This window comes from Aplysia californica, unplaced genomic scaffold (genome assembly GCF_000002075.1).
Source record: "Aplysia californica isolate F4 #8 unplaced genomic scaffold, AplCal3.0 scaffold01159, whole genome shotgun sequence".
NCBI lineage: Eukaryota > Metazoa > Mollusca > Gastropoda > Aplysiida > Aplysiidae > Aplysia > Aplysia californica.
Genome location: NW_004798429.1, coordinates 30,348 through 42,903, shown reverse-complemented (window position 1 = coordinate 42,903; position 12,556 = coordinate 30,348). Strand labels below are relative to the sequence as shown.

General features: G+C 41.3%; 1 protein-coding gene across 3 annotated transcripts in view; it reads right to left on the bottom strand.

Annotated features, from left to right (window-relative positions):
* The window catches only part of LOC101847393 (AP-4 complex subunit beta-1), a 15,674-nt gene extending 4,073 nt beyond the window's left edge, over nucleotides 1-11,601 (bottom strand). Inside the window, exons 1-3 of one of the 3 annotated variants that reach the window (XM_035973355.1) lie at nucleotides 11,277-11,297; nucleotides 8,451-8,478; nucleotides 5,758-6,873 (exon numbers count right to left, since the gene is read on the bottom strand). In XM_035973355.1, the coding sequence (XP_035829248.1) occupies nucleotides 5,758-6,735 (978 nt within the window). In that variant the 5' untranslated portion in view covers nucleotides 6,736-6,873; nucleotides 8,451-8,478; nucleotides 11,277-11,297. Of the gene's footprint in view, nucleotides 1-5,757; nucleotides 6,874-8,450; nucleotides 8,479-11,276; nucleotides 11,445-11,465 lie in introns of those variants that run through there. The other 2 variants (XM_035973356.1, XM_005111979.3) reach the window with 2 other exon arrangements.
* Between the last annotated feature and the right edge of the window lie 955 nt (nucleotides 11,602-12,556).

Here is a 12,556-nt window from a genome sequence, read left to right as displayed (position 1 = left end):
GAGAGGTAGTTTGTTGTTCGTTTGTTTTTTGGTTTGTTTTTGTCTGTTTGTTGTTGTTGTTTGTTTTTTGTTTGTCTTAGGTAAAAGTGGTAAACACATTTTTTGTAATGGACTTTGGTCCATTGCAGGTAACTCGGCCTAACCTTTGTGCCGTTGCACACAACAGAAACTACACGCTAGCGCTCAGTAGAATAATAACAACAATCTACATGATGTAATCATTATATGAAATGGACCAGTGACCGCTAAGCATGACATTGACACGTGGCGTTGTGTAAGTTGTCGCAATTGTATTACATTGTAATTGTAAAGCACCTGGAGCCACCAGGGCAATGAGTCGCTTGAACAAAATCCGAATAAAATGTCAGTGCACCTCTTCGGGTAAATAATATTATGTTATGAACCACTTCGGCAATTGGGTTAGAACCACATCGACAAACGGATTAGCATCACTTCAACAAATGGGTGCACCCAATTCGGCAAACTGGTCAGGAAAAAGAGTTAAGAACCTGAATTCGGATATATTGTTTTATTGAGGATTATCCGATTATCCGGATATTCATCCGGATTTTTCCCACCTCTACCAGGGCAGGGAGTGGGCGCTGTAGAAGTGATCTCTTTGTTTCATTAGTATTACATCATGACGTGTTTATTAGAACTAATTAGGTTAGGCCAGTCTGTCGACACCGTGGGAAGAACAATGATTAGAATAAATTAATGGACACGACGTGGCAGATTTCCACACATCGCGAATCGTGACCTCAGTGCTTTCTCGTCCTATCTCCATTTTTTAATAACAGTGAAAACAGTTCATAACAAAAGAGGGAGCTTACGAAGATGTCACATTTTCAATGTTAACAAAAAATGGAGATAGGGCAAGAAAGCACTGAGGTCGCGACACGGTCGTTTGGGCCCTCCACGTTCTCTTCTTTTTTTTTTAAATAGTGAAATGTGATAGACCTTGGTTTAACGCTCCTATCAACAGTGTTATATAACATATAATTTTATGTTTGTATCCGCCGGAACGCATATATATGGTGCTTGGGAAAATTTAAACACCGAGGAAGTTACTTAAATTGCGGTTTTCCGCACTTCCTTTTAAAACGAACACATACAGTAGAAACAGTCCCACACAATGAACTCGATGACAAAAATAAATAAGAGATATGTGTAAGGGTCATTCCTGTAGGAGGTCCCTAACCGGTCAGACATCGTTTCATAGTAGTACATCATGTACATGTAGCAGCAACGACAGCAGCAGCAGCAACAGTAGTAGCAGTAGTACCAGAAGCAGTACCAGCAATAGTTAAGTAACGCTTACTATAAAGGTTTATAATGCAAGTGGTGTGTCCTTAATACTTGTTCTTTTAGTAGGCGTTTTACAGCGCTCGCAACTGCATAAGGTCACATGAGCGCCAGCAGATTAGAGGACTGAGGTGTTACAAAAGAGTAACAAACATAAAAAAGGAGGGGAGATAAGGACGATAGATGTTTGATAGGAAAGAAGAAGCAAACCACACCAGTGCACCCGATAACCACCAACGTCCTTAAAATTTCTACAGCTGCTGTTGGACAACAAGACAAAAATAAATATCCTGAACATAAATCAAACGACATAGATGTGGTTTCTTTGAAGACTAAAATAAAAATAGTTCTGGAATTAATAGAAAATCAAATGAGGTAATGTTGAAGCCAGATAGAGTTAGGTAGTCACAATCATTTTTTTTTAAACACAGAAAGAAGAGACAAAAACTCATTTCCTGAATCATTCGGCACGATACAATGACCTTGAACATCTTGTAATCACCATCAGGCGTGCTACTATGAATATGTGCTAAACCAGAGAGTTTAAAGTATTACTGTAAACCCTCTCTGGCTAAACTCAAATGGGGGGAAAACTCTCGAAGTCTAGTTCGCCTCTCGTTCAATAGGTCCCGAGTTGGAAACCTGACAGCGACGGAAACGTTTTGTTCCATAAAACGTTCTCTTTTCACCTCCACTCCAGCTCTCTAATCCTTATCTGTCATCTGCGTTCAACTCCAATTTCTGCCCCCCCCCTCCCCCCCCCCTTTTTTTTTTTACTCTGGACCCCTAGCTCTTTATCCGCTACTCCTGGCTCCTTCTTACTGCTGTCGCTCAGCCACACCCTGATCTTGTAAAGTGTTTTACGGCGCTCGGAACTGCATAAGGTCATATGAGCGCGCGGGACACACGTAATATTTTCAGTTGGTAGGAAATTTTGAATTTTGCCCGGGTGGCGGCCGAAGCCTACTCTTATCAATTTTAGACCACCAAGGGATCTTTAACGTGCGCAACTTGCACACGGGCCCTCCGAGATTTTTCGCCCTTGTCCGAGAAGGCTAGGTGTAGATCTTTCCAACCAGAAGATCAGGGGTGTGGCTGAAAGACAGCAGTAAGAAGAAGCGAAGGAGTAGCAGTAGAAAGGCTGCAAAAAGAATCAGGAGCCCAGAGGAAAGGGCAAAGGAGGTGATGGGGTGGGGGCAGAAAGAGGAGACGAAAGCAGACGACAGAACATTGCTCGAGCAGGAAATGAGGTGAGACAAATTTAGAGAAGAAATTTTTTTCGGTCGCTACCCGGATTCGAACCCGGGACCTTTTGAATGAGAGGCCAACACCTTAACCTCTAGGCCACGAGAGCTCCCCACACCCTGATCTAAGGGTAGGTACACTCAAACACATATCTTCTTGGATAAGGGCGAAAAGAACCTTGGACTTGGGGGTCCCGTATGCAAGCTGTACACGTGAAAGATCCCTTGGTGGTCCTAAAATCGATAAGAGTAAGCTTCGGCTGCCGGGCAAAATTAAAAATCAATGTCTTCCAAAGTGATAACTTAAGTGTTTCAACACTTACCAAAGCAAAAACAAACAGACAAACAAAAAGAATTTTTTTTAAAAACAACAACAAACTAACTAAAATGCAACAGGTCGCTTTCTATTTTTTTTTTAAAGGAGAAGGGTCGATTAATAGCCCAAGTGGTTTCAGATAAGCTCTTGGTCCATATAAAAGTTCCATTTTGTTGGAAAATGAAAGTTGCATTCTTATTAACCTGCAGCATTGTCCACCACTCTATCACGTGGGTCGGTTGAGTAATTTTTATTCCTTTTTTTCTTTTTAAGCGAGGTTGCGGCACACACAAAAAAAGAGCAAGACCAAACCCAAGGTCGATAAACATCAACTTACTTGGTGTCAACAACTGGGTCCCTTTTAAAGAATCCATTGATAAACAGATAAAAAAATAACAGCTGACTAGACATTTTCTACTGCCAGAAAAAAATACAACAATGTACTACTAAAAGACACAGATATAATATCTTTTATCGAGGTTGCATTCAATCGGCACACCCGTTTTCGTCCCACATCTTCGTCTCACTGACCGATTTCGTTCCACTTTCTTCAGCCACGACTGTATCCGTTTTCGTCCCACACTTGGAATAAAAATTAACCGTTACCATTTGATACCTCTATAAAACAACTCTCTCTCTCTCTCTCTCTCTCTCTCTCTCTCTCTCTCTCTCTCTCTCTCTGTGTGTGTGTGTGTGTGTGTGTGTGTGTGTGTGTGTGTGTGTGTGTGTGAGAGAGAGAGAGAGAGAGAGAGAGAGAGAGAGAGAGAGAGAGAGGAGCACGCGCGTGTTGGCATGTGTGTTTTGGTGCATGTGTACACTCGTGCATTGCACTCGTCCTAAAATCCCAAATAACACATGATCTCCAAAAGAGGCTAAAAGTCAAACGGCGTACATCTCAGAGCAGACAAATGAAGTGCCTGGGACACTTGAACCTACACACTGTAGCCTTGAACTGTTTGCTCTCATAGCAAAAGTAACGGAGGCAAACAAAAGCCAAAGGGGCAGAGATGTAAACTTTCTCTCTCAGAAACAACCAACTTAACTTAAACTTAAATAGAAGAATATGTAAGGCAGCGTGGTGGAATCAGGCTCTCGTCAAAATAATCAAAGTGAAGAAAGTTGCTTTTTTCCGCATGTTTGTGAATTTTTATCAATTTTTTTTTTTAGCTCAACACCTTTCATGTCCATTAAAGAACTCATTTCTGTGTGAATTCTTGAAGAAAAACGTTGATTAAAGGCACACAAAAATGTAAATTTTCAGTTACCACGGACTCTTAAGCTAAGGAAAAAACTAATCTTTGGTGGTCATTTTCTCACTAATTTTACCTCTGAAAACAGGTGGCCCCCACCTCCTTGAACTTTTCCAAATATCTCGACTTGTATTCAAGATAAATCGATATTTTTTTCATCCAAATAAAGACAAGTGAACAAGCTTTAGATAACATCAATAACTCTACATGCCCAAAAATTGACGAGATCCTGATTCCACCACGCTGCCTCATATATTATATACATAGCTTGAACAGATGGGAAATACGCAGGGAAAGACTAGGGTAAGAACGTGGAATTTTCCGGGAGTATTCGAACAGAGAAAAATGTGTGATGAACCAGGATGCCGATGTCTTTTTCAAATCTGGATGAAGATGATGATGATGAGGAGGAGGGTGGGGGAGGAGGAAGAGGAAGAGGAGGGGGAGGAGAATGGGGGAGGAAAGGGAAGACGAGGAGGAGGAGGAGAATGAAGACAGAAATGTAATTCATGAAAGAACATGTCATTGCATATTAGAAAGTAAGAAAAGCTTTATGTGACAATAAAACCAAGTGGTTGCTGTACTAGTAGTGGGGTGGGGAGTGGTGGGGGAGACGACAGACTGGGCCAACAGAAGAGGAATAGAAAGAAATTAAGGCACTTCATTCCTTCGGGGGGAGGGGTTGTGTGTGTTTTAGGGATTTTTTTGTATAATAATAAACATTTGTTGGGGGGGGGGGGGGGGGGTTCGTTGCTTTGGGGTTTTTTTTAAGGTTTGGTTTAGTTTTGTTTGTTTGTTGTTTTTTTGTTGTTGTTGTTTTGTTTTTGTTTTTTGTTGTTGTTTTTTTATTTTTGGGGGGGGGGGGGCGACGGAACTACCATTATTAATTATTTTAAGTTGAAGTAACTTCATTATGTATGATGGACTGCACCATATCTGTCGCTACCAAGCGGTCTAATCTGAATTAATTAATTACAAAGCATTACATTGCATCATAAATTCATAAAACACAATATCACACCAACGGAGAACAACTTTACAGACATGCTATAGCTGGTCGCCACAGTGCAGAGCCCTGGTTTTGTAAGCTAGAATGATATATGGGGTTATCGTGACTTGCTCTCAAGGACACACGCAAGTGACCACCCATCTCAACCTAAATCTCTAGCCAGAGGATGATGAAACAGGTTCAACAAGTAGGCACGTCCTTCATCCAAGTGAAAGGAGAATGAAAAAAAAAATGTGATGCTCTGGGCAAAAAAATGACAGAGCAGAAAATTTTTCCACTTGGACTGAGAACAAAGATATATAATAATAAATGGGATAGATCCAGAGGTGTCCTGAAATCTCATACACACACACATGTTACAACATGAACAGTACATTCACAGCAGCCCACAATTCAAATCGTTTAAATCCAGCAAATAAACATACACATACAAAAATACCACTGCACGAAAAGGTGTAAGAGAGAAAGAAAAAAAACAATGAAAGTTAAAAAGAGTCATTTAAAAATATCTGATTAGATTCGTTTGAAGTTTTGGGGGGAAAACTTGATCATTTCTTCTTTTTCAAAACCACAAGCTTAAAATTACAGCAACAAGGAGACAAGCCAATGTCAGAACAAACCTATGAGACCTACCTGTACAACACAGTCCAACACTCGGCTATTCTCCATCTCCATGAGTCTGACTAAAAATTCAGCGCAGTTTTTCTCCACCTCGGGCCTCGCTCGCATCGTCTGAGCCAGATTCTGCACCATTTCTTTCACCGATTCTGGACTCACTCTCCGGACACAGGCAGCAAACTCGGACAGGACATCCTCTGCATTATCTGCAACAATCAGCTTACAAAGAAATCCAATCTTCCTGTTCATCAAATATTGAGGATCGTCGTCTCGGCAGAAAAGTTTACGGTAGTCCTGTTCGCAGACCGAAGCTGGAAATTCTGTGAGACTCAGGTAGTCGATCAACGCCGACACAATCTCTTCGTTCCTTTCACGGGGCAAGTGCTTCTTGATGGCTGTCCATGCTGCTTTGTAAGCCTTTGCCTTCACTTTGGGCAAATCCGCAGTCAGGTGACAAAAGACTTCAAGACAGGAGAGAGTCACCGCCAGCGAGGAACTGCCAGTGAGGGAATCGTCCAGCCGGTTCAGGTGGTCAAACACTTGGGTCTTGCTCTTAGGCGAGTACTTGAGTAAAAACTGGAGGAGGACCCTCTGAACTGCGGCTGGGAAGGAGTGTAAGCTCCCGACGAGATACTGACCCAGTTTGTTGGAGAGCACCACCCCGGCTTCTTGGGAGAACACTTCCTCTAGCGCACACAGGCAAGCAGCAACCGTCTGCCCATCCCTGTCGCCCAGGTGTCGGTAGAGAAGGTCCCAGATTTCCCCGTCCGTGACAGCATTGGGGGACACTTTGTGTAAGCTAGCAGCGGCTAAGGCTGCACAGCGCCGCACGTACGGGCTGTTGTCCTCCAGTCCCCTCGCCACGGCTGAGGTCAGCAGCTCCACGACAGACGGTGACTGCATCGAGCCCAGCGTGCGGAGACTCAAACCTCGAACCACTGGGTTGACGTCTCGGCAGTCTTGAACCAAGGTGTTCGTGGCTAAAAGAGCCATGTCGGGGCATTGTTCGGAGTGGGAGGACAAGATCTCTCCAGCCACTCGCTTCACAAAGGCGTCCGAGTGTGCCAGCAACTTAACCAAGGCGGGAAGGGCAGGGCTGACGTCACACCCATTTGTCGCCAGATTCAGTATCTGGGGAGAAAAAATCTATGTCAGCCTGATGTTAAATAACCTGGGCATGATAAATCAAAATCACTCAACTTTTATCTTCAGGAACTGCTTCATGTAAGATACTCATTCATTCTCATGCCTCCCTTTAATCCCATCGCATCTTTAATGACCATTTTATATCGTCTGTTCCCCAAAATAACAGTAACACAACGTGAAAAGATGCTTGTCTTATAGAAAGATGGCTTGACCCACATATTTTCTGAATGTAAAGTGTTGAATAGCAGACTTAAAGACCAGGGTAGCATTAGCATTACTATAAAACTGAGTATACCTATTTTGAATCAAATATTGATCTCTACAGACACAGAGATCTATAAACAGTCAAACCCCATTATATTGCCAACCTTGGGACGAGCATGAAGCTGGCGGTAAAGCAGGGCTCTGAGAGCATCTTCTAGTCTACTCCAAACATTACTTAAAAAGGGAAATCAGAAATGATTCTGCAATGACTAGACAAAAGACAATAATATATCATTGAAGACACAATGGCCAGTCTCGCCTCAGGTAGACCATTTAAATGACTACCGTGCACAGAGGAAAATTAATTAGCAACCAATTATAGAGCTAGCTCCATGGAGGTGAGCATAATTATTTCATGACCATGTAACTTCAAATCGAAAATTACAGCCAGATCCGAGGCAGTAAACTACAAAACATGTCAAACGTATGCTGCATGAAATCTACAAGACAATGGTGAAGAGGTAGTGACGGGTAGGGAGGGGGCAAATTGGTGATAAAAAGCGCTAGCTCTAGCAGAGAGTCGGGTGAGAGAGAAAGATAGATTAATTATAATCACTGCGAAGCTGCTGAGTGAGTGCTGTGTGCCATGTGTAAATGTGTAGTACAGAGTCGTGTGTGTACTCCTGGCAGCAGTTTGCAAGAAGTGTTGCATGGCAAATTAACCCATTAGTTTAACAACGACTGATGCCCTGCATATTGTGCCAAAGGCTGGAGACAACTTTGACTCAATCTATTGCAAATTTACTCATTTTTGAGACATTCAAATGTTTTTTATTCGAACTACAAATTACAACAGTCCTTATCACACATGATAGTATTTTAAAAAATTTTTTTTTAACCCTATCCCTACACCCTGGGGTCATTTTGAACCCTTGGGGTTGTATTCTTCACATTTTAGAATACTTCTAGTATGAAAATCTCTTTGAAACTTTCAGTATCTCAAAAAATTATTTTGACAGACTGCTGCTATGCAAAGCAGCAAAGCGAACGGATCGGATTAACGAGTACATTTCCTCTTTGGAAAGTGGTGGCACAGAGTTCCCCACGTCGTATGGATACGATAATAAAAAACGACGTACGGATATATAGGGTTGATCTGGGAGTTTTCATGGGAGAGGGGCATGGCCCCTGACCTTAAAAAATCGAAGGGCGGGGGGATATATCAGGGCGACATGCCCCCTACTTCCATCATAATTTGATGCTTCAAAATTAAGTTTCAGTTTTAGATCCTGAAAAAAATTGATTTGCAACAGAGTTAGTGGCCATATTGTATGAAGCGTGTAGACAAAATGACTTACATTTCATAATCCTGAAAGGAGACATTGACTGAAAGTCCACACACAGTCAAATTTGTAGATTTTTCAACTTATAGAGATGCCATTTTCTTCCGGATTAACGTGCCTCTTTTCACTTTCATACTTTTATAAATTGTACTACATCAACCTGTAAATTAGACATCTACGTCCAAAAGGCTTTTAAAATCCAAGAAGAAACTCATTTTGTCAGCACGCCTAGACAACATCATGTGTGTTCTGAGACAGCTAAAAATACCTTTGTTGGTCTGCTGGTAATAATAGCTGTCAAGTGCAAACAGCATGGAATATGCACTACATAAATTTATGCAATCATTAATGATTATTATTACAATTACTATTTATTATTGAAAGGACTTCCTGTAGGTACCAGAACCTAAATTTTCAAAGTAGCTGTATGCCAAATTTATCTGTTCCATTTGAAAGGCCTATATCCAGTGAGTATTTTGATACCATTCTTTAACATCTCAGTCAATTTTCAAGAAAATGGTAGTTGTTTAAAATTCGATCAAATTTGTTAAAGTCAGTCACTGGCTGCAACCCCATGTTTGACAGATAATAAAAGAGTACCAAGTGCACTAAACATCTCCACATTAACAAAGTACAATCACTATAACAAGTATGGAGCTAATTTTTTTCAAAACTGTCAGATCATTGATCATTTGCAAATCAGTATTTAATCGCCTCAAACACGACGATCTGTCGTTATTTCAACAAAAACACCGAGCGTTGACCCGGCCGGCACCGCACTAGCCCCCGCGGCGAGCGAATCGGCTCTATACTGTAGTGTATCCCGCATGTGGGGTCACATACTTTCCGAGTCTCGCGGAAGGATTGATGCAAAACAATTCCAAGCAGATTTCTTTATTCTAATAGGAAATGAACTGATCTTTTAATTGATGACTTTTTTGAGCCGGTATTTTACGGATTTCGTGTAACAAATTATCTTTAAAAATTTTGTCGGTATTTTTAAAGGATTTCTATTTAAACGCCAAAGGCCAAAAATATACAACCAGAAAGCCCGTTCAAAGCACAGTTCTCCGCCAATAAAAAGACGGTATTTAATCGTCCCTCGTTCCGCGAAGCATTTGAATGCACGTGTGTCAATTTTTGAACCGGTCGACCACGCATTACGCCCGCGAGGGGCTTCGCTTTCCTCGGCGATTCTCCAGCTCCTAATAAACGAACATAATAAACAATTTACACCATTGTAACGAGGAAAAGCTGAATTTTTACAAGGTGTACGGCATTTGGTGTTTTATAGCGAAAGAGCAAAGCAACAGCGATCGGAATTACCCCGATTTCACCGATACCACGCAGTCGGAAGGCCGCGAGTGCCCGCGAGGCCGTATTTACACTACCTACTTCCTGGACGGACTTTCGTAATGTGCGACCACCCAAACAAACACAATATAAAGAAGACCTTGACCCTACCCCTACTCCAAACCCTAACCCGAACAGTAACCGGTCATTTCATCTCACAGTAATCTCGTCAAACCCTTATTATGTGTGACGAAATGACTTCGCTTTACCTCTCCAACATTGTAAAAATACTAGTAGAGTTTGGAGGATCAGCCTAACTAAAGCTTTTTTTTAAGTTAAATATAAAAAATTAATCATGTTAATTTAAATCTTCATCTAAAATGTTCCGTTGTTGAACAATAGTTTAAATAAAGCAAAAACAATGTCTGGCAAAAGTAAGTAAGGCTTCATATAAAAAAGTAAAGGTATAGCTTTTAGTAAAATTGCAGAACCATACAGTTCTATTATGATTTATTTATAATTATTTATATCTATATAAGCTAATTTTTATTTTTAACAGAACTAAATGATCTTGCCAGTCACACCTCTCATCAATAGTAACACCTTAGAAAAACTTTGTTGATCGACTCGATAGATTTCAATTTTTTCAATAAATTATAGGCTTATATATAAATGAGCGGTGTAGCCTTGCTGATCAGGTAGGCACGACGACTCGCACAGCCCCTCCCCCCCTCCTCCCCCCATCCTTTGACAGACCCCCCAACCCTCCCCCAAATATCGTGCTTTGCGATTGTCATGACAATGCACATTTGATGTTTGCAAAGTGTACTACAAAACGATCGTCTCCAGGTAAGATTGAAGAATACCGGACCAGCGGACTGACTTTGCCTATGTCTCAACCTTAGGAATTCATAATTTTCCCGTTTTTAATATCTCTCAATGGAGAATCTCGGATTGGTAGATCTATTCATTAAAATTTTGTCAGGGGGGTAGACCCCCCTGAACCCCTCCTCCACCCCAACCACCCGCCCCACCTACCCCACTTTCTCGCGCAATAATGTACGAGTGGTCCGGTAGTCTTCAATCTTCCCCGTCTCCATTCAAATTTGTGGATTTGGATTGTGACGAGACGACTGTGACGTCTTGACTGCACCTGTGTGACGAAATGACTGGCATTCCCCCAAACTCTGCCCCTCTAGTAGCCTCTACTACTCTCTGTCTCGTCACGGTCGCTCGTTACGGAAGTCCTCCCTTATTATTATGTTAATATTCACTATTCGTAATAGAATACTTATTTATATTGTCCTACTAGATCTAGATCTAGATTAGATCTAGATATATCTAGATCTACTACAAAATCTAAATCTATAATCAACTCAATTTCAGTTTTCCTGCCTCTGACTGACTGGTCTGACTCTGGCTCTCTGGCCAGGCCCAGAACTAGACTCTAGATCAAGGAAAACATGTTCAGTTACAATTTTGCTGTTCATGTTGAACAAGAGGACCACTTTTCCCTGAAAGTGCGTAACCCAAGCGATATGAATATACCTCATAAGCACAGGTTCGAACAAGACACACGTCCTTTAGAGTGTTCTGATCCGTTAATCGTTTCAAGATCACAGACAATTCATGACTATCCGCCATTTTGGCCACATATCATCATGTGTACAATGTCACGTGACCGAATGAGATTATGAAAATGAAAACAAAAGGTCTTTTCATCAACCATAACATTACTCTTCCTTGACATATGTGCTTCTATTCAGGGTTTCCAAAGACAACTTTCTGACAGTAAGCATTGGGCGAACAAACCACAAAGGCTACGTTAGATCTATGGCTTTTTAAGTTCAAATAACGAACAACAAATATTTTATAATCTATCCGGCAATGTCATTGAGCAAGACTATCTATCAGACAAGACTCAGCCTCGACCTAGATGGGAGAATGTCAAGATTTAATATATTCAAGTGACCTTATTTCAATCGGTGCTCAAAACAACAATTAAGTCTCTTTTTCTCGATTTTTCTGAGGTACACTTTCAGGAAACGTTGAGAATAGTATTCTGAATTGGATTGCTTATGAAAAAGAGAGATAAAAATCTTTCAAACGACGTACTTTTTTTTTCGTTTGTATTTTCTCCCGGCTCGGGCCGTCAATGAAATGCACGAGACATGAGGTCATCTGGGTCACACTATAAATAGTAGCCACGTGGAAGATACCGGTAGTACACAACAATCTTGGCCTACTTCTCTTGTGTTTACGGTTCTAAACGCCAAACAGTACAGTACATTGAAACTTGATTTCCAATGCCACGCAAGGGAAACGTGGACACAGAACCAAAGTTGAAGAGGGAAAAATCCGCAAATGGCCGTTTAGTCAAAAGATCCTTAACTGGAAGACTTGACTTAAACACAGGGGCAAAGTCCATAGCATGCTCTTGGCTCGTGAATATTTTAGTCCCAGCTTTCTTATGCCATGTCCTATGAATTTGATATGCTGTAACAATGTCTGGAATGTATTTGTCGTACACTTTGTATTTGCAGTTTTTGCTTGAAAAATGGACCTAAAGCTATAGGTGGGAGATGATTAATGTCATTTATATAAAAGTGATAGTACAGTGTCGGGCGGCTTCTGTACACGAGATATAATACTAGATATTACCTTACTGGTTTAAAATTGTGGTTTTCATTTCGAAGGTCACATTTCCCCCCGACTCACGTGCACCATGCATGCTTGAAAATAATGCAGGTACAAACAAACAAGCTCTCTCTCTCTCTCTCTCTCTCTCTCTCTCTCTCTCTCTCTCTCTCTCTCTCTCTCTCTAGATC